This window comes from Lathyrus oleraceus, chromosome 7, assembly GCF_024323335.1.
Source record: "Lathyrus oleraceus cultivar Zhongwan6 chromosome 7, CAAS_Psat_ZW6_1.0, whole genome shotgun sequence".
In the NCBI taxonomy this organism is placed as follows: Eukaryota; Viridiplantae; Streptophyta; class Magnoliopsida; order Fabales; family Fabaceae; genus Lathyrus; species Lathyrus oleraceus.
In genome coordinates, this window is record NC_066585.1 from 109,117,917 (window position 1) to 109,145,190 (window position 27,274).

The 27,274-nt window shown below is 31.4% G+C and overlaps 1 protein-coding gene, 1 long non-coding RNA gene, 5 other non-coding genes and 2 pseudogenes across 7 annotated transcripts in view; 1 reads left to right on the forward strand and 8 right to left on the reverse strand.

Annotated features, from left to right (window-relative positions):
* The window catches only part of LOC127108045 (uncharacterized), a 98,921-nt gene extending 93,956 nt beyond the window's left edge, over positions 1-4,965 (reverse strand). The window contains exon 1 of the long non-coding RNA XR_007795943.1: positions 4,885-4,965. This is a non-coding gene — a long non-coding RNA (uncharacterized LOC127108045). The remainder of the gene's footprint in view (positions 1-4,884) is intronic.
* Positions 629-787, reverse strand: LOC127109230 (U1 spliceosomal RNA). Its single transcript, XR_007796563.1, has one exon. It is a non-coding gene; the product is annotated as a U1 spliceosomal RNA (small nuclear RNA).
* LOC127109726 (U2 spliceosomal RNA) lies at positions 3,132-3,327 on the reverse strand. The gene has a single exon (XR_007796994.1). It is a non-coding gene; the product is annotated as a U2 spliceosomal RNA (small nuclear RNA).
* On the reverse strand, positions 4,828-4,976 carry LOC127109380 (uncharacterized; annotated as a pseudogene).
* A 10,562-nt stretch (positions 4,977-15,538) lies between these two features.
* LOC127108041 (uncharacterized) lies at positions 15,539-17,162 on the forward strand. The gene is made up of 3 exons (XM_051045404.1): positions 15,539-15,666; positions 16,599-16,681; positions 16,796-17,162. The coding sequence occupies exons 1-3, from the start codon at positions 15,539-15,541 to the stop codon at positions 16,909-16,911; spliced, it is 327 nt and encodes a 108-aa protein (XP_050901361.1). The 3' UTR covers positions 16,912-17,162.
* Positions 17,163-19,034: 1,872 nt separating this feature from the next.
* Positions 19,035-19,230, reverse strand: LOC127109690 (U2 spliceosomal RNA). Its single transcript, XR_007796960.1, has one exon. It is a non-coding gene; the product is annotated as a U2 spliceosomal RNA (small nuclear RNA).
* A 1,783-nt stretch (positions 19,231-21,013) lies between these two features.
* LOC127109044 (U1 spliceosomal RNA) lies at positions 21,014-21,174 on the reverse strand. Its single transcript, XR_007796530.1, has one exon. It is a non-coding gene; the product is annotated as a U1 spliceosomal RNA (small nuclear RNA).
* Positions 21,175-24,175: 3,001 nt separating this feature from the next.
* Positions 24,176-24,371, reverse strand: LOC127109664 (U2 spliceosomal RNA). The gene has a single exon (XR_007796935.1). It is a non-coding gene; the product is annotated as a U2 spliceosomal RNA (small nuclear RNA).
* A 1,461-nt stretch (positions 24,372-25,832) lies between these two features.
* On the reverse strand, positions 25,833-25,981 carry LOC127109392 (uncharacterized; annotated as a pseudogene).
* Positions 25,982-27,274: the final 1,293 nt, after the last annotated feature.

Genomic DNA, 27,274 nt, shown 5'->3' on the forward strand with positions numbered 1-27,274 from the left:
GTGTTTACTTTACAAATTGTACGTGCTGCATTCCATTACTCTGTCATTGATTTTGGATCATTTTTTTTAGGGTATTTAGTCTGTGTATAACTTTTTGAATAGATTAAATCACTCTATATATATGTGGATTAAATCCCTCAACCGCATGTTTTCCATGATTAATGTTATAACATGTCAAAAACAGTTGGGGAGTGTCAGTTCAAAGTAAGCCATTTAAAGAACCATGTTCCATCTTAATATAGTACAAATTTATATCCATTAAGTCACACATTGGCCAGAATATCCATTTAGACCCAATGGGAGCACCAAGGTGATGTGGCCCATATGGGATAAGGCTTGACAATTTAGGATTGTGGCTGCACCATCCTGGCAGTGGAAGATCAAACGTCTGTTGAGCCTGCCAATATATCCCCACTTTGCCTTTAACACATTACGAGCAACTACATCTCCCGAATTATAATCTGCAACACAAACGTGACAAAACATGGCAGATTGGTTTGGTGGAGGCACCATCCTGGACTGTCACTTCTAAATTGAAATAAACTTAGATTGATATGAAATATAAGAGATTACAATCTATATAATTATATAAGGAGAAATTATTTCTCAAAATTTGATATTAGAATAAGAGAGGGTCGCGCGAACGCAGGCCCCCACTGCAACAAATTATGATGAAGGTTCCACCACTTGGGTAGACCTTAGGATAGCACCCCCCTAAGTGCAATGGAGTCACTCTCCTAGGCCATGGTCCTTCAAGATCAACCATTGACCCCATCCAGGTAAGTATGTTGCAATGTCGGTATTCAAGTTATTTTATACTCTTCTGCTTCTCTCAATACCTTTCATATTCTTTCGATGTGGGTACTCAACTACTATTAGTAGTTAGCAATGTATTTCCCACTCTTTTTACTACTGCTTTTTTTTCTCCACTTGAAACCGACCAACTTCAAGCATTACAGGTTCACTTTGGCTCTTATTATTGGATTGGATTTTTCGTTCCTTCTTACTTTTAGTTGAATCGAAAATTGGTATTTGCAATGAATTGTGTAGCTCAATATGTTTGTGTTAAGACTTAAAAGAGTTACAAGACCCATGTTCAAAATTGGGTGTTGGATAAATACAAAGATAACTACATTTGTTTATCTACAAAATAATAATTAGTATCCCAGAGATTTAAGAAGCACTTTCAATCTGTTATTAAAAATGTTTGATGAATCAATGTCATCAAATCATTTCTTTGTGTTGGCACAAGAAAGCATACATTTTAGCTGAAAGTATGATTCTGTCACATTTATTTTGTAGTTGTGTTTCATTTTTTACAAAATGCCCACAAAATGATAATTTATGAATATTCTCCATATACTGATTGAATGTTAATTAATGGGGTTGGAATTGGTCATGTTGGAATTTTGTAGAAAGTCTTTGATGTATTTGTATTGTTACAGATTGATGGTGCTAAAAGGGTTGGTTATGAAAAAGTTGAATTGGACCTATAAATACTACTTTACTCTTTGGGAATCATCATACCCTTGAAGCCTATCTTATACTAAAGTTTTATTGATCTTGCAGACATCTGATCAAAGTAGGTTTCTAGGGTACGAGAAAGCATACATTTTAGCTGAGTATGATTCTGTCACATTTATTTTTGCAGTAGTGTTTCATTTTTTACCAATTGTGATGAATGATATTTTATGAATATTCTTCATATATATTGATTTAATGATAATTTATTGGATTGGCGTTGCTATGTTGGCTTTTTTTGTAGAAAGTCTTTGATGTATTTGTATTGTGATGGAGAGTGATGGTGCCAAAAGGTTAGTTATGAAAAACTTGAAGCATATTTTATCCTATAGTTTTATTGATTCCAAATCGACTGAACCTTTGTAATGACTAGTTAAATGACATAAAACTTGGTCAAGCTATTTGTAGTGGACTCTCCTTTATGAGAATCCCTTAATTAAGTTGTTTATTATACATGAGCTTATTTGGTCAAGATTGAGCTTATGATTCTGGAGTTTTATATAGCATTAATATTATTTTACAAGAATCGCCTCTTTGAATTAATGCGACTTTAGTACTTTGAGATTAATGCATTATAATCTTTTCAAATAATCCATTTAGCTACTTAAATGACTTTTCATATACTATCATGACTAATGGCTAATAATCGCATTCATTATAATGATCATTAATCTCAACATTTTGAATTTGACTTTGATACACTTTTGGTCCGTATTGTTTGAGATATGACTGAATCAATATGTTCAACATCGACACTTTTCTTTTTGTTGGAAACAAAGGTTCATGTGTTGAGAAAATCCCAACATCTGTAGTGCTAATTTTGGGACCGAAGTTTGGCCAACTGCGGAACATGTAAGAACAATGTACACAATTTGTCAATAAATGGGCCCGTGATTCATGAGAATGCAGAAAAGATATGGTTAGTTTATTTTGTAATTTGTATGCATTTTAGCAATTATCCCTGATTCGCGAACCTTGGTTTCCATTTTTTCACAGGAAAGATAGAAATTAGTGGTGAGTTCACTGATAGGAGATCATCCGAGCTGAGAGTGAACTTTGGTGTAGTAAGTTACAAAGTCAGCAAAATTCAAGGAAGTCTCATCATATTTAAACTACAAAATTCTAATTCTTAAATTTTCAATCCCTTTTTTATATAAGATGTTTTATTTTCTAATGAAATATCTCACTACTGTATTTCCATGTGGGGTTACAACTGTGTTGGTTCCTTAATCTTGTAAAAAAAATCCAGATGCAAGACTACCTTGGTAAAAAGAATTGAAAGATCGCCGCGAAAATGATTTGAGAGAAGGCTTACGACTACACAAGTAATACTCCCCTGACTCAGAAAATCATTGTCTTTTTGTCCTTATTACATTTTTTTAACCGTTTTAATACTCCCCTGACTCAGAAAATCATTGTCTTTTTGTCCTTATTACATTTTTTTAACCGTTTTCCTTCATTTTCTTCATTCATCTTATCCATGACATTTCAGAATGGAAGTATAAATAAATTAGCAAGTAATTTAGAATATTGAACTAGGTTTGGTGGGACATTTCAGAATGGAAGTATAAATAAATTAGCAAGTAATTTAGAATATTGAACTAGGTTTGGTGGGGTGTGCCATGCTATTGCTAAAGTGCAACACAAAAGCGACACCTGAGAGACCCAATAGCAAGTTCTTGAAGTGGACTCTCTCCCTCAAGAAATAAATTTAATATCGTGTGGACCATTGGCCCACATATCAGATATTAAACTGATAAGAACAGATACTACACTTGATCTTAGCCAAAAGGCCGAGAAAGGTATGAGTTTAAATGCATGTTTGTTTTGTGCTTTATATTTGACATGTATTATATTTCTGTGCTCTGTCCTTGCTTTTCTTCTCTTTGTCTTTCTTCTCTCCTTCACTAACCGAGGCGGGACTCTTATGCAGCAACTTGGAGACTACATTTCCCTCTCCTTAACTTAGAAAGGCATTAAGTCTCATGATTGCATACTTGCTAACATCTCAGAACACAAGCTGAGGATATCTATGCTCTCATTTCCTTCCTCTTCATTCTAAATATTTTCACTTAGTAATTAAACATCAAGACATTATTCACATATGACAACCAAATTTTCTATACTAGTGTTCTTAAATGGTAGTTCGGTTGAAGTGAAACCATTTTTATGTCCACGTGTTTATCATTTATTCAAACAAAATAATTTCTAACAATCTCTAGGGGCTGGTGATTTTATTTTTGCGAATTTTCTGTTTAACATGCTCTGTCTGCTGCGATGGTTGGTGAAGTTTTCATATAATGATGAATTTTGAAAATGACTTTGGTACACTTTGAGGTTGTATGATCAAGTTATAGTCATGTGTACATTACATGAGGTGTCATTTCGTATATATAAACTTCAAAATCCTTTTTTGAAAAGTAAAATAGTGTACTTTTGTTTGATCCATACTGATTAAGTCCACCATATTTTGGGACTGAAACAAAATTCTTGATATATGATAATAAATTCTGATGCAAAACTGACTTAAGGAAAAAACAATTGACAGAGCATCAGGATAATGATTTGAAAGAAGGCTTACTATTATACAAGTAAAACTACGAGACTCAAAATTGTTTTCTCTGTCCTTTTTCATTTTTATGAATAGTTTTTCATTTATGAGTGGAAATATATTCTTTAATCTGCAACATATATTAAGTGAAATTTCTTCTCTAGAATTGTTATTTCACATATATGATTATTGTGCATTTTAGGAAATTTAGTTTTGCATTTGCAACTTATAAACATGCATACATACAAAAATCATTGTCCTAGATTCAGTTAATCGTTTCCTTTTTTGCTTAATTGCTTATTAAAATAAGGATTATAGGATTTGTGACTTTGTCCTAGTAAATACAAGATATTATGCATGATAGAAACAAAACATTTTCCATAAATAATCTGCAACACCTAGTTTGAGAGGAAAATATACTTCAATTGCAAAGATAAATAAATTGATGGTATCTTCCTGATAATCTCATAGTAGTCCATTATACTCCTGGAATAAATGGAGAAGGAATGCTAAGTACTAACAAGGAAGCATAAGAAAAAATTGAGTCTATTTGAAGAACAAAAACAGAACCTGACAAAGCAGTGACAAGTTATAATGTTGCTTGTTGTTTTCTAAGCTAAACCAGGTATATATGTATGTTCACGCATTTCATCATTTTTTTAGTGTATTTAGTCTACGTATAACTTTCTAAATACATTTATTCCTTACATTTAACTCTTTTATATGTGTTTGGCTATTTCACCATCTCCTAAAACATGTAGAAATCAAAAGAAACTACAAATTATGATGTAGGTTCCACCACATGGGTAGACCTTAGGATAACACCCTTCCTAAGTGCAATGAAGGTCACTCTCCTAGGCCATGGTCCTTCATGATCAACCATTAACCACATCCAGGTAAGTATGTTGCAAGGATGGTATTCAAGTTCTTTAATACTCTTTCTTATCCTAATACCTTTCACCTTCTTTCGATGTGGGATTCAACTACCAATAGGCAATGTATTTCCCAATTTATGTAAAATTGATCGACAAAAGGTTGCACACTGATATTGATTGTTACGTGGAGTCAGAGATAGCAGAACACATGTTGTTATAGTGTAATAAGAGCATTCAGACTGCTGCTAAATAGGAACATTGGAGAGAAAATCTGTCAAATATTAAATGCACCGTCAAAGGAGAAAAGAAGTATCTCCGAATCTAGTATTCCCCTTGAATTAATGATTTCCATTCAATAGCCATAGTAACCATGAAACAACCAAGTATCATGCATTGTCATACTTTTTATTGCAGGTTCTTTGGATGTCCATATCTTCTGGTTCAAAATGTATCATGCATTGCCTACCTCTTATGCCATTTTGTTGGCTCCAATGTATACACACACATTCGACGTGTTGGAAAGGATGGGTGACTTTGTTCTTGTGAAGACAATAAACATGACATAAACAACATGTTTTGATTTGAAATGTTAATCAGTATTCTGTACCCTATACTTTCAGTCAACTGCTACTTGATTCAATCCTTGCAACACCGACCATATCATTTTTCTCGTTTAAATTGTACTTTCAATATATGATTCAAAGATGGAAAATAGTTCAAAAAAGAATTATATTTATGATAAAAACTAAATATAACAATATCTAATATGAGTATAGAAAAATATTATTCTCGTTTTATTTTTATATTTTTAAAACTTGTGAGAATTTTTCAATTAATGAGTATAATTTTATCATTATTTTCATATTATTATTATTTATTTGAAAAAACATATCAAAAACTGAATCTATTTAGAGATTAATTACTATGCACTGTCAGTGTAAAAAGTTTTAGACCATCGATTCATCACCATTACCCGTTTGTATCACTTTATAGATTTTTAAGTGTATTTCAATTAAATCCATCTATTTAATTCATTTATTTTTTACTTTACATTTAATCTTATATTCACACATACTTTTTAAGATAAATATTACTTTAAGCGAGACTCATAAACATGTAAGGATTGGGAGACTTGCGTGTCGTCGAAATTTATTCATCCTTCAAAATCATTTCTTGTTTAGAGATTAGTACTAGACAAATTAATCACAAATGAATATTTAAAAAGAAGTTTTTCTTTCCCTTCCAAATGCAACCTCTGCAGTCACTTCGAAGAATTTTTGCCTCATCTTTTAACTTCCTTATTCATGTGTTTAATATTAAGATCTTTCATCAAATAGCCGAATGAATATTAACTACCTTATTCTACTCCACTACTTGGTCATATGTTAATTAGCTATGATTCAACCATGATAAAACAAATATATGCCATATTATGCCATATTTAATTATTATTTAACCATTGTATATCTATTATTAGGGTTTATTCACCCACAATGATGGTATTCAAGTTCTTTAATACTCTTTCTTATCTCAATACCTTTCACCTTCTTTCGATGTGGGATTCAACTACCAGTAGAAAATGTATTTCCCAATTTATGTAAAATTGATCGACAAAAGATTGCACACTGATATTGATTGTTACGTGGAGTCAGAGACAGCAGAACACGTGTTACTGCAATGTAATAAGAGCATTCAGACTACTGTTAAATAGGAACATAATTGGAAGATAAAACAGCAAAATAATAGATGAAAATAAAAGAACATAAGAGAGGACATATTATAGTAAAAAATGTGAGACATACATGACAAAGAAGATAAGAAGAATGTGAGATACTATTAGGAGAGATTTAAGAAGGTTGAAACTGAAACTCTAAGTGTGAGTAAGAGAAAATCGTTTGGAATTATAAGGTTAAAGTATACTAGGTTTGAGTTTTGGTTTGAGTGTAGGATAAGTGAAGTTTGGGTTGTAACATAATGCGGCTTGGTTTGGTTTAGTTTAGTTTGCAAAATACAAACTGCAAACCGTACCACATTGCGCAGTTTTGTTAAAAAATGATCCAAATTCATCCGAATCAAATGCAATTTTTTGCGATTTTGATTTTGTTTGGTTTGATTTGCGGTTTTATATTGTGTTGGTTTGGTTTTGAACACCCCTAAAATAAACCATTGTGATAAAACAAACTAGTCATTATTCGACTAATCATAATTAAAGCCTGTGTAGTCCATCAGATTGAGAAGAAAGTTAGGACCATTATCATAAAACAAACAGTGACAAATTAAATATGATCAGATGAAAGGGAGAGTAATACAATTTTATAAATTTCTTACATATAAGATAACATGAAGTTTTTGTAAAGTGTTTTTTTTAAAATTGACAGGACCATTTGATTGGGCACTGTAGTCAATCGATTGACATCAGCAAAATTTAGCTTTTTCTTCACAAAATCGTGAACCAATCGATTGGTTCTGCAACCAATCGATTGACACCTGCAAAATGTTCAAAAATACCTCTTATAAACACTCTTTCTTCCACATTTAACACCCCTAAACCATCCTAAATTATACCCATTCATGTATTCATATTTTCTAACATAGATTCATGAATTTTTGTCACTATTCAACAAGAATTAACATCAACCAAACACAACATCATGGTTCCAACACAACAACACAACATGGTACCAATCTCAATATGAATCAACACCAAGAATCATGAAACACTACCTATCATCATAATCAATCAACATAGCTCACACAAAATCATGTAGGAATCATGATATGAGATATAGAAGCATGAACACCAACAAATTTACAAAACCTAATCCCACTTCCATGAAGTTCTTTCCCCCAAGCTACAACTATCTAGGAACTTACCTTGATTCAAAAAGAGGATGATAAAATTGATGGAATAGAGATGATTTGGTGATGATGAGGATGAATATGGTGAAGAATCCATGAGCTTGTTCCTTTCTTCTTCCTTCCTTCTTCTTCTATTTCCCACTTTTCCCTTTTCTCTTTCTTTTCTTCTTTCTACTGACTAGTCTCTTATGTATCAAAAATATATCAAAAATACAATTATGTATTAATTAAAAAATATATTTAATTATGATTATTTTGAGTTTTGATCAATCTTGATTTTTGTATTTATTGAGTTTTTATCATAATTTTTTTTTAATTATTGAGTTTTTTTATAAGATTTTATTTATTTTTATTAATATTTATGAAACAAAATTGAAATTTCTAAATTTTGGGGCCTTCTAAATTTTGGGGCCCTGTGATGCAGCACTTGCTGCACATTGCACAGGGCCGACCCTGTGGAAAACCATATAAAATAAATAAATAGAGTAATATTGACCTGTGATTTTGTGTAATTGATCATTTTCTTAAATAAAAATCACAAAATAAATCATTAATTGTAATTTTAATAAATTATTATTATTTATTTCAATTGTACTCTTTGATTAATATTTTTGTACACATTTTTATAATTATAATAAAAGTAAATAAATTAATATTTGATAAATATGTTATAAAAACATTATTTTTTATTTTATTCATATAGTTTATTTTTTTAATCTACAAGAATTCTTTAACTAAAGTGTGTAATTCAATAGTTTTTTTCAATTAATAAATATTCAACTATAGATTTGGTTCATGTGATCTAGTAGAAAGATAGGACCTAAGTCAGAAAATTGACTAACTACGACTTTATTAGTCACAAGTGAAAGTGAAGTCTTGTTGTAGTTCATGTGATCCATATATAAGATAGACTAGGGGTGTTCGCAATGTGATTTGGGCGGTTTTAACGATAAAGATCATCTGAATCGTAAGATAAAAAAGTATGCGGTTTGGTTTGGTTTGGTTGACTTTTAGAAACCTGACCAAACCAAATTAATGCGGTTTGGATGGTTCGGTTGGTTGGGTTTTTTACAATATTTTTATTGAGTCATACATACACCTATAGAGAACAACATAACTTTGTGTTTAGTCATTCATACATTATTAAATAACACCAAAACTCATCATATTGAGACAAAAAGTTCTAATTCAATATGCAAAAAATAAGATTAGACAAAAATGGAATAAAAAACATATATAAAATAGTAGCATAGAATAAAATCAAAGACATTATAATAAAAGATAAAAAAACATATGATATGTGAGATTAAGAGAAGATGAAAAAAAGGACATAAGAGATGGGAGATTGAGAAGAAAGGTGCCATAAAAACATAATTGGAAGAGAAAATAGTAAAATAAAAGATGAAAAGAAAGAACATAAGAGATGACATATTATAGTAGAATATGTGAGACATACATGACAAAGTAGATAAGAAGAATATACGATACTATTAGGAGAGATTTAAGAATGTTGAAATTGAAACTCTAAGTGCGAGTAAGAGAAAATCTTTTGTAATTCTAAGGTGCATACTAGGTTTGAGTTTTGGGTTGCATGTGAAGTTTCGGTTGTAACATAATGCGATTTGGTTTGCTTTAGTTTGGTTTGCAAAATACAAACTGCAAACAAAACCAAACCGCTAAAATAAACCATTGTGATAAAAACAAACTAGTCGGTGTTCGACTAATCGCAATTAAAGTCTTTGTAGTTCATTAGATTGAGAAGAAAGTTAAGACCATTATCATAAAACAAAATGTGACCAATTAAATATGATCAGATGAAAGCGGGAGTAATACAATTTTATAAATTTCTTACATATAAAATAATTGTTGAATAAATAATAAATTAAAAAATATTTATAAATACATATCCAATATATTTAATATATCTAAGGTGTTACAATATTATACTTATCAGAAACTATAAAAAAAATCTCAAAATGATTCATTATAGAATTATAAAAATAGGTTAAAAAATATAAATATATAAAATTTGGTGGGTAAAGGGAATTGAGAGAGATGTCAGTCTCAAACACTCTTGTTTCCATAAATTTATTCAAAGAGTTGAAAACAAAAATCAAATGTTTTCAGCTTAACAACAATACTTCCGTTAGTAGTTACTCAAAAACCCAAATTATTTTATTCAAGTAACCATTTTTCTTATGCTTTCTCAAAAACTCAATTTGTCATCTTCAAGTTTAGGGTATGTTTGAATTGATTTCTTTCCGTTGATATGTACTAGCGTATCCCGTGTTTCTATGTTGTTTTCATCTTTTTTTTACAAGCTCTCCCTAATAGTTTATAAAAATAGTTTATAATTTTAGGAAAATAGTTTAAATTTAATTTATTTCTTGTTATAGAGAATAGCTTATAACATAATTATTTTTATCAGAATCCTTTAATTAAATTGTTTATTACTCGCCTGTATATTTAAATAGGAAATAAAGGATACGTGACTTTATTCTTTTAAAGACAATAAACATGACAAAAACATAACAACATGTTTTGATTGCAATATGTTAATCAATATTTTGTACCTTTCCTACACTCACTTTATTCTCTTTTATAAGTAAAATTTGACTTTTACATTCATCGAATAATTAATGTACATAATTTATATATAATCTAAATAAATTATTTAATAAATGAACTTAAAATTATAAAATTTCTTATAGAAAAATAGAGGGAGTACTTTTGGTCAACTGCTACTTGATTGAATCCTTACATGCCTATGGCTGTAACACCGGCCATACATCATTTTTAGATTTCAGTGTTATAACTTAGTAAAACTAGTTGGGGAGTGCCGAGTACAAAGTAAGTCATTTAAAAAGTCATGTTCAAACTTAATATTATGTGGATAAGGAATCCTCCAATTATATCATTCCTACTTATTGCTGTAATTTTATTACTACTACGATTTTTATTAGGTCCTGAAGTAATGATGGTGCAACGCGTCCACGTTGCATATTGTCGCTCACACATTTTTTTACTGTTTCAAAAAGGAAAAAAGAGGAAAAATAGGGGGTTCAATTACTAAGATCTTGAAGTGACGCCTAAGAGCGATTTTGGAGCTTTTGGAGACCATTGAAGCCATTTGAGAGTTTCTTCTTCAATAAATTTGTATGTCATTTGAATCTATACTATTGGTATTGATTTAGTTCAACATTAGTAGCTAGGTTTCTCATTGATGGCGCCACTGTTTATTATAGAACCAAAATTGATTGTAGAATTGATGGTTGCGATGGACAACAACAATCCTGAGCCTCAGATGCGAAGAAGGAGGGAATGACATGCAAAGTTAACACTCAAGTACTCAAGTTAGTATGTGAAGGAGAAAAGTGAGTGAAATTTGCATTTGAAATTGTAATAACAACCTGCTATTCTCTATGAGGGTGGTGCGGGGAGTCGTTAGTTGTATCCTGACCTTGTATCTCTTATACTCTTCCATATGGTAGTTTCTTTGGACTATGAACAATTTTAAGTGAATCAATGCTCACTTCTGATCGCCGGTCCATGACCATTCTGGTCAGCCTAGAACAAAAATGAATAGTAATTTTATGCTATTTTTATATTATTATTTAATTTTTTACGTCATTCATTAATAGTGAATTATATTTTTTTTATGGTCGAGTGAGGTGACTCAACTTGTACGTGTTAGTTGAATTAAATAAATGTGTTTTGCTGGTTTAAGGTTCAATATTTGACGACAGTATTTATTTATATATTAATTTAAATAAACAATTGATTTTATAAATCAACAGTTTTTCTTAAAAAAATATTATTTTTTTTTCAAAAATATTTGTTCACTTAAAAATTAAAATTTAAAAAGGTGAAGTTATGCGAATGATTAATATTCTCCTATGTTTTCATATTATTGTCAATTGATAAAAATATTTGTCACAAGCTTGCATAGATTTGGAAATATTTTTTTGTAAAGATTCAAAAAGGTGATATGGAAAACCATATAAAATAAATAAATAAATTAATAATGAATTGTTATTTTGTGTAATTGATCATTTTCTTAAATAAAAAATCTCAAAATAAATCTTTAATTGTAATTTTATTATATTATTATTATTTCTTTAAGTGGTACTCTTTGATTAATATTTCTTTACACATTTTTATAATTATAATAAAAGTAAATAAATCAATATTTGATAAATATGTTATAAAAAACATAATTTTTTATTTTATTCATATATTTCATTTTTTTAATTTATATGAATTATTTAACTAAAGAGTGTAACTCGATATATTTTTTTTCATTTAATAGATATTCTACTATAGATTTGGTTCATTATGATCTAAGAGAAAGATAGGATATAAGTCAAAAAAATTAATTAACTATGATTTTATTAGTCACAAGTGAAGTCTTGTTGTACTTCATCGGATCCTTATATAAGATAGACTATCACAAGAAGTTAGGACCATTATCATAAAATAAACCCTGACAAATTGAATATCATCAATTGAAAGGGGGAGTAAGTAACCGTTGAATAAATAATAAATTAAAAAATATTTAAAAATACATATTTAATATATTTAAAATGTTTAAGGTGTTACAATATTATACTTAAAAATTATTTATCAAAAAATCTAAAAAAAATCTAAAATAATTTGTTATAGAATTGTAAAAATAGATTTAAAAATCTAAATATATAAAATTTGGTGGGTAAAGAGAACTGAGAGAGTTGTTAGTCCCAGTCGCTCTTGTTTCCACAAATTTATTCAAAGAGCTAAAAACAAAAATCAAATGTGTTTAGCTTCGCACTCCCACTAGTAGTTACTCCAAAACCAAAAATTTCAAAACTATTCCTTTTCGTGGTTAAAGCTTCATTTGATGTTGGGTCAGGTGGTTGTTTGGTATATCTTTGCGATCAATAGTAGCATATCATCTTCAAGCTTAGAGTATGTTTGAATTGATTTATCTCAGTTTAACTATTTGATATGTACTAGCATATTTTGTGTTTATATGTTATTTTCAACTTTTCTTTTACATGTTATCCATCACAGTTTATAAAATAGCTTATAGTTTTATGAAAATAGTTTAAATTTAGTTTATCTCTTATTATAGAGAATAGCTTATAACACAAGCATTTTTATGAGAATCCCTTAATTAAATTGTTTATCTATACATGAACTTATTTGGCCAAGATTGAGCTTATGATTCCGAAGTTTTATATTGCATTAATATTTTTTACAAGAATCGCCTATTTAAATATATGTGACTTTAGTACTTTGAGATTAATGATATCATATCATGCTCAAAGCAAGTTCTTACAAGTAGCACTACCTTTAATAATGCATTATAAGCTTTTCCAATAATCCATTTAACTACTTAAATGACTTTTCACCTACACTAATGGCTAAATATTCACATTCATTATAATGATCATCAATCTCAAGATTTTGAATATGACTTTGTTACACTTTTGGTCTATATTGTTTGAGATATGACTGAATCAATATGTTCAACATTGTCGTATCCCAAAATGTGTCCTCCCCTTTTCACTTTTCATCTGACCCATGACTTAAGATTCATCTTCATTCATATGCATCATGTATTCACATTAACACAATTACATAGATTCAAAGCTGGTGGTAATTAAAACTAGGGTTTTACCTGAGTATTGGAGTGTGGTTCATCATATGGGAGAAAATCCTACACCTTGAGGTCTTGGCTTAAAGTGGGATCATGGTGTCTCTTTGTACCTAAACCCTAATTTTAGGAGGTCATTGGGTTTGGGCTTGTTGTTTGAGTTATGGTGTTTTGTTTTAGCTTGCAACCCTAATTTTCTGGGTCCATGCCGTTGATGGTTCTTTGATTGTTAATCTGATCATCCTAGTCCATTTTGCTTGACATTTGTGATTCAATGATGATGCTTGCTTTACCACTTTGGAAATCATGACTTATCTATTGACTTTGAAACCCTAGTTTTTAGGGAGCATTTTCTTGAGTGTGCTTTGGGAGCCTCGGTGTTTGTTTATTTGTCCTTATACATATGATTGGTCTGGTAGACTTAAACCCTACTAGTCAATAGTGGTTGATGGTAGTTTTATTCATGGTTAATTACTTCATTTCTTATAGTGCATTCACTAATTCATGGTGCATAGTTTCCATGTTCCATTGATTTATTGTTGAATACGGTCATTGATTCGGGATACACTGGACCAAGTTTATTTGTCCCCATACAAGCCCATGGTTCAACCAAATATCTTGGATTCAAACTTGATTCTTGAAAGTAGGACATCATTTTTCATTTTTATTCAAATCATTCATTACACTTCATTCAAAATTGTCCATACACATTCCAATTCAAATCAATGGCATTCAAACATTCATTTTTATTTCCCAAATGATATTCAATACCATTCAAAAACTTTTCATTTATTAACACGTTCATGTTCAAATTTATTACACCTTCAAAGTTCCATAATTTCCCATTAATCTACATTTCAGACAACATTCAATTACACTTCATTACAAATATTAAATTTCCATTACAATTATGAATAATCCAACATTTCCAAATGTACACTCAAATCCATTTCCAAATTCACAAAATTACATTCAGACATCCCAAATTAACATTCCATAAGATCATTTCAAATTGATCTTCAAGTCTATTCCATTCTTCAAGCTTGATTCCACTTTTCCAAATTAAACCTTGCACTATTCCAATTTCAAATTAACAATCAAAATCCATAACAAAATCAACTGACTTTTCATATCAATTTCTATCACATGGTTCCACTTTCGTATATAGCAATTTCACGTTAAGTTTAACTTCTAGCAGTAGCCAAAACTAACACATACACTTCCTAACAACCTCGACACTGATATACCAAGCCATGTGCAAGCTTACTAAGGCATAAACTTACCACATCCTGCTGCAGCTAAGGCCTTGTTTGACCATCACCATAATGCCCTCCGACATCGAACGATCACCACCTGCAGCAACAAAATCCTCTCAAAATGTTCAGAGCAGCCCGTATAAAACGTGACAAATTGGAGCTAGAAGCTCATCTCAGCATGACCGACAATTTGTAATTAAATTAACAGCTAAAACAAATGGAATAAATAGTTAATTAACAACCAGTTAACAAAGACCATCTCGCACGAGGGGGTTCAATTCACATGAGCGGGTACCATATAATTCCAATAGTTCATTGGCAGAATTACAAATCAGTTTCAAATTTAATGTAAAATTTAAGGTATGTCAGTCTTTTGGATTCTATGAGGGATCCCTTTCCTCCCTAGCGATTTTCCTTCCTTTGGTTTTCTTGGATATATTGACTCAATTTTTTTTATCAATTTCTTGATGGTGTCTTTGAGATGAATGCAATCGTTTATGTTTTATGTCCATAAATTTTGATTAGGTACCTATATCTTTAAATAAATTTTAATTGATTTTAAAATAAACTATTATAAAAAAGTGACATAAAATTTAATAAACTAATGGTACTGAAATAAAATTTTATAATATTCTCATAATTTAGACAAAAAATTAATATAGTAATACACTCCTACAATCCTATGCCTAACTTATTAGTACTAAACAAAAATTTAATCAATTACCACCCCATTAATAAGATAATACAAATCATTAAATAATTAGCTTAAAAATAAATAATATAAATGATTTATAGATTAATTAAAAATCACCTAAAAAATATAAAAATTTCCCGGGTAAAGATGAAGCTCTTTTCTTCCAGAAACCTTTTTTCTGTTATAGTTTCTCAAAAACCCATTTCTGAAAATCAAAAGCATTTCTTTTTGTGGTTAAAGCTTCATCTGAAGCATCGAAAGATGAAGAGTATGAGGTAGGGATGTTGTAACTTATATCGTCTTCAACATAGTTATTTGAATTAAAGGCTTAGGGTTTCTTTGGATTCTATTTGAATATGACTGTTTCGAAGGGTTTATGGAAACTATATATATCACATTTTCACAAGTTGTTTTCAGCTGATTTCGACACACTCTCCATCATAGCCTATTAATTAGCTAATAATTTCGATAATAACTGTTTGATTTTAGTTTACTTTTTGTTATAGAGAATAGCTTATACATAAGCATTTTATGATAAAGGTCTTGATTAAGTTGTTTATCCAAATAAGGCCTTATTTGATCAAGGTTGAGCTTATGATTGTGGTCACTACTGCATTTCCATGTGGGGTTACAACCGTTTTCATTCTTCAATCTTGTAAGGAAAAGAGAATTGAATGAGCGTTGGGAAAATGATTTGAGAGAAGGCTTACGACTATACAAGTAAGACTCCCCCGACTCAGAAAATCGTTTTCTTTCTGCCCTTAACAGTTTTCCTTCATTTATCTTATCCATGGCATTTCAGAATTGAAGTATTTTGTTTAATCTGCTATAGAGATTAAGTACTGTTATTTCACATATAACATTATTGGGCATTCTACGAGATTTGGTTTGCAACATATAATCATGTAAACATACAAAAACCATAATGTTGTGCTGGATTAAGTAAATATTTAATATTTTCCCTTTATTATTCAATTGCATATTAAAATAAGAAATAAAGGATTGGTGATTTTGTTCTTGTAACGACAAGATAGACATGACATTTTTATATGAAATTGTAATCTGCAACACCTAGTTTGAGGCAAAAAAAAGCTTTAATTTCAAAGCATCCAATTTGCCAGGACTATATCTAGATTAGAATGACAAGAATTAATGGTATCTTCCTGATAATCCTAATGTACGTTACTTTCCTGTTTAAATTCCTAAGGAATGTGAAGTACGAGGAAGCATTAGAGAAATTTGAGTCAGTTTTGGGAACAAAATTAGAGCCTAATGAAGCAGCAGTGGCAGGTAATAATGTTGCTTGTTGTTACTCTCAAGCTGGCAGTGTTTTTGTTGGTCTTTTCGTCACTTACCTAATTCCTTTGATTCTTACTTCATTTTAACATACTATGGCCATATCAGGTTTTGAACTCCCACGCTGCAAACAATGTTCCCACATCCACAATTGCCATGGTGCAACAACAACAACATCAAGTTGCACAGATGTATCCACAAGTTCATCTTTCACATTATGCTAATCGTATGCCCCTATCGTCAGTTTCTATCTCCAGTCTATGTACCACACATGGCTGTGCCGGGATACTCAAACAGTGCTCCCTATCCTCATCCTACGAATGGAAACTATGTATTGATGCCTAGAGGCGGTTCCCATCTTAATGCCAATAACCTTAAATACGGAGTTCAACAGTTCAAACCTGTTCCTGCTGGAAATCCTACAGGATTTGGAAACTTTGCTAACCCAGCAGGGTATGCCATGTTAGCTCCTGGCGTGGTTAGTGGTGCGTCGGGTCTAGAAGATTCATCTCGAGTCAAATACAAAGATAATCTCTATGTCCCAAATTTTTCAGGTATTTTACGACATTTACAAATTGTATGTACTGCATTCCGGTCATTGGTTTTGGATCATTTTTTTGAGTGTCCAGTAATTCCTTTATATATGTAGTTTAAATCCCTCAACCACATCTTTTCAATGATTAGTGTTATAACATGTCAAAAGTAGTTGGGGAGTGCCGAGTACAAAGTAAGCCATTTGAGAAACCTTTTCAACCGCATCTTTCAATGATTAGTTTTATAACATGTTCCATCTTAATAGTATGTACTATACAAATTTATATCCTTTAAGTCCCACATTGGCTACAATATTACACATGCAAGTGTTTATAAATGTCTGACATGCTAGTTTGTTTGCCGAGCTGAGTAGCGCCAGCTTGTGACCCATGTGGGGGCACCAAGGTGATGGAACATGGCTAAGGCTTAATAGGTTGGTCTGGTGGTTGCACCATGTTGGCCTGCCCGCTCCAAGTTGCGAGTTGACCCATGGGACTTGTGCGAAGGCACGGGTATTGTGTGTCTTAGACAGGAGGGTACAGCGTGAGGCTGGTTTCACAGAGCAACGAACACTTCCTACTCCTGACAGTGGAGGGATCACGGGCCACTGCTTCCTCAGTCCACAACATCTGTCGAGCCTAGCCTCTGGACCATTACTTTTTTGGTTCTATGGAGGCCTAATTTGGATGTTTGAGATTAACTGAATCGAAATGTTCAACATCCACAGTGCTATTTTTGTTGGAAATAAAGATTCATGTGTTGAGAAAATTCCAAAAATTTCAATAAATTCTGATTTGAATATTTGTGATAAAGATCATGGTCATTGAAGAATTCTCTTTGGTTATAAATATGTAAGGTTGTTGGTTGTTGTTATCCTCATCGTCGTGGTTTTGATGTGTAGAAACTTTAGGATTCGAAGAGCAAACAAGTTACAAAAATGTCAAAAGGAACTAAAAAACAAACAACATCTTTTCACCAAGTGGATACTGATGCTAATGTAATAGTCATTTGGATGAAGATTGCATGGGAGGTGCAACTGGGATTTTCTATTTGCACCATGAATGTTCTCCACCTGTTATTCATAGCAGCATCTAGTTTGATGAAGATTGTGAGGCAAAAATTGTCACACATGGTTATATTGCTCCAGGTATGTTTTGATAATGCTTTCAATAAGAAATTTCAGTAAACTATTTTTAGTTTTAAAAATATCTCATGTTTTATTTATATAATCATTATTTGTGACATCTTATTATAAGCATTTGTGGATTCAAACCCCTTGTAATAAGGAAATCCCTCATCTCACCCAGTCATACAAAATTGTAGAATTAATTATCAGATGGTATGCATTTAGATTTTGTAATCGAATCTGTTATACAAGGTTGGATGTGAGGCATCGGATCTTGATCATATGCTCCAAGATGCATGACTCTGTCCATTGTGCGATTTCATATTTACAAGAAATACAAATCCAAAATTGCATTCTGGAACTACAAATGCAGCATAAAAGTATTGAGGTATCTACAACATTGTATTGGTTGTATTTCTCAAGTCACATGCTTTTTATTGGCTTGGGATTATGCATTGAATCCGTTTCCTTATTTTCACAGAGTACTTTTTGGATTCAATTGGGATTTGCATGTCTAGCCTTGGAACTTCTAAAAAATGTGTATGTTTTAACTTAAATTTCTTTGATTTAAAATCATCATGATCCTTAATTTACATAATACTACATCGTAAGATATTATCCAATATACAATATAGTAAAAGTATAACAGTTAGGAGAAATGAAGAACATAAATTTGAACTAGGTTTGGTGGGGTGTGCCAAGCCAATGCAATAGTGCAATACAAAGGTGACACACAAGAGACCCAATAGCAAGCTATTGTAGTGTACTCTCCCCCTCAAGAAATAAATTTAATATCGTGTGAGTCAATGACTCACATATCAGATATTAAACTGATAAGAACAGATACTACACTTGATCTTAGCCAAAAGGCCGAGAAAGGTATGAGTTGAAAGACATGCTTATTATGTCTTTTATATCTGTCATAGTTTCTTCTTCTTTGCTAACTTGGTGATGTGGGACATTAATACAATAATTAGAAGTCTACTAGTGTTCTTGTCAACACAAGTATGATGTAGCTTGCTCTTATGTAACATTAATTAAACCAAGAGGGAGATTCTATACTTCAAATTTATTTTCTGCTCAAATTGATTTCATATATGCAAAGTTGACTGAATCCAGTGTTTTTTGAAATGCTATAAACAAAACCCATTTGTTCATAATTATGAAATACATCAAGACAACCAAGGAAGCTAAATGCATATACACAGAAACAACCTTGGGTGTAAGCCTTTCTTAAGAGGGCCCATGGAGCCAAAAATTCAGTTAGTGATTAGACATCAAGACATTGACATTTTAGAGCAAGTTCTGCCATTGTTGAAAAATATTGACAGCAAAAACTACATTTTTATTAGTTTGATGACTTATAATGTTTCATTTTGTAGTACCGTGCTTAACAAAGGTTTTAGTGTGGAAAGATGCTTCTTTAAATGTTACCTGCCAATTCTTCTCCTTTTTTTTGTTGAATTGTTAGTTCGGTTGAAAACTATTTTTTATATAAAAATGAGAGTTACTTTTTGTGGCAGAAGAATCAAATTATTACAGCTTTAATTAACCAAAGTGTTAATTTTTTATTCAACTTGCACTGAATAACAACTTCATTGGTAAACTTTATTTAGCTATCTGTTTTTTAGCAGGTTTGTATCCCTTAGTGTTGAGGGACTCTTAGAGTTCCCGGGTAAAAGGAGTAGCAAATTGATAGAGTTGTCACTGACTCTTTTTATTCTTGTAAAGACAAGACGGACATGGCAATTTTATATGTAGTTTTAATCTGCAATGTTTGTTTGAGACAGAAAAGGCTATAATTGCGAAGCATCCAATTTTTTAGGAGTATATCTAGATGGATTGAATGAATTAATGATATCTTCCTGATAATCCTAATGTCCATTACTTGTTTAAATTCCTAAGGAATGCTAAGTACGAGAAAGCATTATAGAAATCTGAGTCAGTTTTGGGAACAAAACCAGAGCTTGATGAAGCAGCAGTGGCAAGTTATAATGTGACTTGTTGTCACTCTAAGCTAAACCAGGTATATATGGTTGTTTACTTTACAAATTGTAAGTGCTGCATTCCATTACTCTGTCATTGGTTTTGGATCATTTTTTTAGGGTATTTAGTCTGTGTATAACTTTTTGAATAGATTAAATCACTCTCTATATATGTGGATTAAATCCCTCAACCGCATGTTTTCAATGATTAATGTTATAACATGTCAAAAATAGTTGGGGAGTGTCGAGTTCAAAGTAAGCCATTTAAAGAACCATGTTCCATCTTAATATTATACAAATTTATATCCATTAAGTCACACATTGGCCAGAATATCCATTTAGACCCATATGGGAGCACCAAGGTGATGTGACCCATATGGGATAAGGCTTGACAATTTAGGATTGTGGCTGCACCATCCTGGCCGTGGAAGGATCAGACGTCTGCTGAGCCTGCCAATATATCCCACTTTGCCTTTAACACATTACGAGCAACTACTTTTCCCGAATTAAAATCTGCAACACAAACGTGACAGAACATGGCAGATTGGTTTGGTGGAGGCACCATCCTGGACTGTCACTTCTAAATTGAAAATAAACTTAGATTGATATGAAATATAAGAGATTACAATCTATATAATTATATAAGGAGAAATTATTCCTCAAAATTTGATATTAGAATAAGAGAGGGCCGCGCGAACGCAGGCCCCCACTGCAACAAATTATGATGTAGGTTCCACCACTTGGGTAGACCTTAGGATAGCACCCCTCCTAAGTGCAATGGAGGTCACTCTCCTAGGCCATGGTCCTTCAAGATCAACCATTGACCCCATCCAGGTAAGTATGTTGCAATGTCGGTATTCAAGTTATTTAATACTCTTGCTTCTCTCAATACCTTTCATATTCTTTCAATGTGGGACTCAACTACTATTAGTAGTTAGCAATGTACTTCCCACTCTATTTACTACTGCTTTTTTTTTCTCCACTTGAAACCGACCAACTTCAAGCATTACAGGTTCACTTTGGCTCTTATTATTGGATTGGATTTTTCGTTCCTTCTTACTTTTAGTTGAATCGAAAATTGGTATTTGCAATGAATTTTAACTTCCCTATTCATGTGTTTCATATTGAGATCTTTCATCAGCCGAATGAATACTAACTACCTTATTCTACTCCACTACATTATCATCAAACTATGTAAAACATTAACTCCGACTCCGACTTGTGTTGAAGTTGGTTTTTCGGTTGCGTATCATGTTTTGTCAGATGGTGCAGATGATTTCACCAAAGCAACTACAGTAAAAAATTAGTTAATAATTTTATTAAAGAAAGTGATTAATTTAAGGTGGGATCTTAGTACTTGGAATGCAGAAAGTGGGATTTAGCTTTGCTTTCTATACAGTGTCTCGGTAACTAAAGTTGGGGCGGAGCAAGCAGAAAGATGCAAAGCTATCTTGGAACCAATGTCTTTCCAGTCCAATAGTTTCTGCCAAGGTTAGGCACTGGTGCAAATTTAATTCTTAAGGTTGCTAACGCTATTAATTATAATCAATTTATTTAAATGGCTGGGGGTGTTTGACGTAGCAAACACCTTAAATTATAATGTAAAGAAAGGGAAAGCCATTGGTTAACAATAAAGTATTTTCAATAAAGTAGAGAGAATTGTGTAGCTCAATATGTTTGTGTTAAGACTTAAAAGAGTTACAAGACCCATGTTCAAAATTGGGTGTTGGATAAAATACAAAGATAACTACATTTGTTTATCTACAAAATAATAATTAGTATCCCAGAGATTTAAGAAGCACTTTCAATCTGTTATTAAAAATGTTTGATGAATCAATGTCATCAAATCATTTCTTTGTGTTGGCACAAGAAAGCATACATTTTAGCTGAAAGTATGATTCTGTCACATTTATTTTTGTAGTTGTGTTTCATTTTTTACAAAATGCCCACGAAATGATAATTTATGAATATTCTCCATATACTGATTGAATGATAATTTATGGGGTTGGAATTGGTCATGTTGGAATTTTGTAGAAAGTCTTTGATGTATTTGTATTGTTACAGATTGATGGTGCTAAAAGGGTTGGTTATGAAAAAGTTGAATTGGACCTATAAATACTACTTTACTCTTTGGGAATCATCATACCCTTGAAGCCTATCTTATACTAAAGTTTTATTGATCTTGCAGACATCTGATCAAAGTAGGTTTCTAGGGTACGAGAAAGCATACATTTTAGCTGAGTATGATTCTGTCACATTTATTTTTGCAGTAGTGTTTCATTTTTTACCAATTGTGGATGAATGATATTTTATGAATATTCTTCATATATTGATTTAATGATAATTTATTGGATTGGCGTTGCTCATGTTGGCTTTTTTTGTAGAAAGTCTTTGATGTATTTGTATTGTGATGGAGAGTGATGGTGCCAAAAGGTTAGTTATGAAAAACTTGAAGCATATTTTATCCTATAGTTTTATTGATTCCAAATCGACTGAACCTTTGTAATGACTAGTTAAATGACATAAAACTTGGTCAAGCTATTTGTAGTGGACTCTCCTTTATGAGAATCCCTTAATTAAGTTGTTTATTATACATGAGCTTATTTGTCAAGATTGAGCTTATGATTCTGGAGTTTTATATAGCATTAATATTATTTTACAAGAATCGCCTCTTTGAATTAATGTGACTTTAGTACTTTGAGATTAATGCATTATAAGCTTTTCAAATAATCCATTTAGCTACTTAAATGACTTTTCATATACTATCATGACTAATGGCTAATAATCACATTCATTATAATGATCATTAATCTCAACATTTTGAATTTGACTTTGATACACTTTTGGTCCGTATTGTTTGAGATATGACTGAATCAATATGTTCAACATCGACACTTTTCTTTTTGTTGGAAACAAAGGTTCATGTGTTGAGAAAATCCCAACATCTGTAGTGCTAATTTTGGGACCGAAGTTTGGCCAACTGCGGAACATGTAAGAACAATGTACACAATTTGTCAATAAATGGGCCCGTGATTCATGAGAATGCAGAAAAGATATGGTTAGTTTATTTTGTAATTTGTATGCATTTTAGCAATTATCCCTGATTCGCGAACCTTGGTTTCCATTTTTTCACAGGAAAGATAGAAATTAGTGGTGAGTTCACTGATAGGAGATCATCCGAGCTGAGAGTGAGCTTTGGTGTAGTAAGTTACAAAGTCAGCAAAATTCAAGGAAGTCTCATCATATTTAAACTACAAAATTCTAATTCTTAAATTTTCAATCCCTTTTTTATATAAGATATTTTATTTTCTAATGAAATATCTCACTACTGTATTTCCATGTGGGGTTACAACTGTGTTGGTTCCTTAATCTTGTAAAAAAAATCCAGATGCAAGACTACCTTGGTAAAAAGAATTGAAAGATCGCCGGGAAAATGATTTGAGAGAAGGCTTACGACTACACAAGTAATACTCCCCTGACTCAGAAAATCATTGTCTTTTTGTCCTTATTACATTTTTTAACCGTTTTAATACTCCCCTGACTCAGAAAATCATTGTCTTTTTGTCCTTATTACATTTTATTAACCGTTTTCCTTCATTTTCTTCATTCATTCATTTTATGAAATTTGGTTTGCAACATATAAACACATATACAAAAACTATAATGTTGTGCTGAATTAAATAAATATTTCCTTATTTAAAAAAATAGAGATAACTTTACTCATTTAGAAGGGACTCAAACTTTATAATAAAGAAAAGAGATTTTATTACCAAGATGTACATACTTATGTAAATTAAAATATAAATAAATTAGCAAGTAATTTAGAATATTGAACTAGGTTTGGTGGGGTGTGCCATGCTATTGCTAAAGTGCAACGCAAAAGCGACGCTTGAGAGACCCAATAGCAAGCTATTGAAGTGGACTCTCCCCCTCAAGAAATAAATTTAATATCGTGTGGACCATTGGCCCACATATCAGATATTAAACTGATAAGAACAGATACTACACTTGATCTTAGCCAAAAGGCCGAGAAAGGTATGAGTTTAAATGCATGTTTGTTTTGTGCTTTATATTTGACATGTATTATATTTCTTCCTTCACTAACCGAGGCGGGACTCTTATGCAGCAACTTGGAGACTACATTTCCCTCTCCTTAACTTAGAAAGGCATTAAGTCTCATGATTGCATACTTGCTAACATCTCAGAACACAAGCTGAGGATATCTATGCTCTCATTTCCTTCCTCTTCATTCTAAATATTTTCACTTAGTAATTAAACATCAAGACATTATTCACATATGACAACCAAATTTTCTATACTAGTGTTCTTAAATGGTAGTTCGGTTGAAGTGAAACCATTTTTATGTCCACGTGTTTATCATTTATTCAAACAAAATAATTTCTAACAATCTCTAGGGGCTGGTGATTTTATTTTTGCGAATTTTCTGTTTAACATGCTCTGTCTGCTGCGATGGTTGGTGAAGTTTTCATATAATGATGAATTTTGAAAATGACTTTGGTACACTTTGAGGTTGTATGATCAAGTTATAGTCATGTGTACATTACATGAGGTGTCATTTTGTATATATAAACTTCAAAATCCTTTTTTGAAAAGTAAAACAGTGTACTTTTGTTTGATCCATACTGATTAAGTCTACCATATTTTGGGACTGAAACAAAATTCTTGATATATGATAATAAATTCTGATGCAAAACTGTCTTAAGGAAAAAACAATTGACAGAGCATCAGGATAATGATTTGAAAGAAGGCTTACTATTATACAAGTAAAACTACGAGACTCAAAATTGTTTTCTCTGTCCTTTTTTCATTTTTATGAATAGTTTTTCATTTATGAGTGGAAATATATTCTTTAACCTGCAACATATATTAAGTGAAATTTCTTCTCTAGAATTGTTATTTCACATATATGATTATTGTGCATTTTAGGAAATTTAGTTTTGCATTTCCAACTTATAAACATGCATACATACAAAAATCATTGTGCTAGATTCAGTTAATCTTTTCCTTTTTTGCTTAATTGCTTATTAAAATAAGGATTATAGGATTTGTGACTTTGTCCTAGTAAATACAAGATATTATGCATGACAGAAACAAAACATTTTCCATAAATAATTTGCAACACCTAGTTTGAGAGGAAAAAATACTTCAATTGCAAAGATAAATAAATTGATGGTATCTTCCTGATAATCTCATAGTAGTTCATTATATTCCTGGAATAAATGGAGAAGGAATGCTAAGTACTAACAAGGAAGCATCAGAAAAAATTGAGTCTGTTTGAAGAACAAAAACAGAACCTGACAAAGCAGTGACAAGTTATAATGTTGATTGTTGTTTTCTAAGCTAAACCAGGTATATATGTATGTTCACGCATTTCATCATTTTTTTAGTGTATTTAGTCTTCGTATAACTTTCTAAATACATTTATTCCTTACATTTAACTCTTTTATATGTGTTTGGCTATTTCACCATCTCCTAAAACATGTAGAAATCAAAAGAAACTACAAATTATAATGTAGGTTCCACCACTTGGGTAGACCTTAGGATAGCACCCTTCCTAAGTGCAATGAAGGTCACTCTCCTAGGCCATGGTCCTTCATGATCAACCATTTACCACATCCAGGTAAGTATGTTGCAAGGATGGTATTCAAGTTCTTTAATACTCTTTCTTATCCTAATACCTTTCACCTTCTTTCGATGTGGGATTCAACTACCAGTAGGCAATGTATTTCCTAATTTATGTAATATTGATCGACAAAAGGTTGCACACTGATATTGATTGTTACGTGGAGTCAGAGATAGCAGAACACATGTTGACTAACTACGACTTTATTAGTCACAAGTGAAAGTGAAGTCTTGTTGTAGTTCATGTGATTCATATATAAGATAGACTAGGGGTGTTCGCAATGTGATTTGGGCGGTTTTAACGATAAAGATCATCTGAATCGTAAGATAAAAAAGTATGCGGTTCGGTTTGGTTTGGTTGACTTTTAGAAACCTGACCAAACCAAATTAATGCGGTTTGGATGGTTCGGTTGGTTGGGTTTTTTACAATATTTTTATTGAGTCATACATACACCTATAGAGAACAACATAACTTTGTGTTTAGTCATTCATGCATTATTAAATAACATCAAAACTCATCATATTGAGACAAAAAGTTCTAATTCAATATGCAAAAAATAAGATTAGACAAAAATGGAATAAAAAACATATATAAAAATGTTGCATAGAATAAAATCAAAGACATTATAATAAAAGATAAAAAAACATATGAGATATGAGATTAAGAGAAGATGAAAGAAAGGACATAAGAGATGGGAGATTGAGAAGAAAGGTGCCATAAAAACATAATTGGAAGAGAAAATAGTAAAATAAAAGATGAAAAGAAAGAACATAAGAGATGACATATTATAGTAGAATATGTGAAACATACATGACAAAGTAGATAAGAAGAATATACGATACTATTAGGAGAGATTTAAGAATGTTGAAATTGAAACTCTAAGTGCGAGTAAGAGAAAATCTTTTGTAATTCTAAGGTGCATACTAGGTTTGAGTTTTGGGTTGCATGTGAAGTTTGGGTTGTAACATAATGCGATTTGGTTTGCTTTAGTTTAGTTTGCAAAATACAAACTGCAAACAAAACCAAACCGCTAAAATAAACCATTGTGATAAAAACAAACTAGTCGGTGTTCGACTAATCGCAATTAAAGTCTTTGTAGTTCATTAGATTGAGAAGAAAGTTAAGACCATTATCATAAAACAAAATGTGACCAATTAAATATGATCAGATGAAAGCGGGAGTAATACAATTTTATAAATTTCTTACATATAAAATAATTGTTGAATAAATAATAAATTAAAAAATATTTAAAAATACATATCCAATATATTTAAAATATCTAAGGTGTTACAATATTA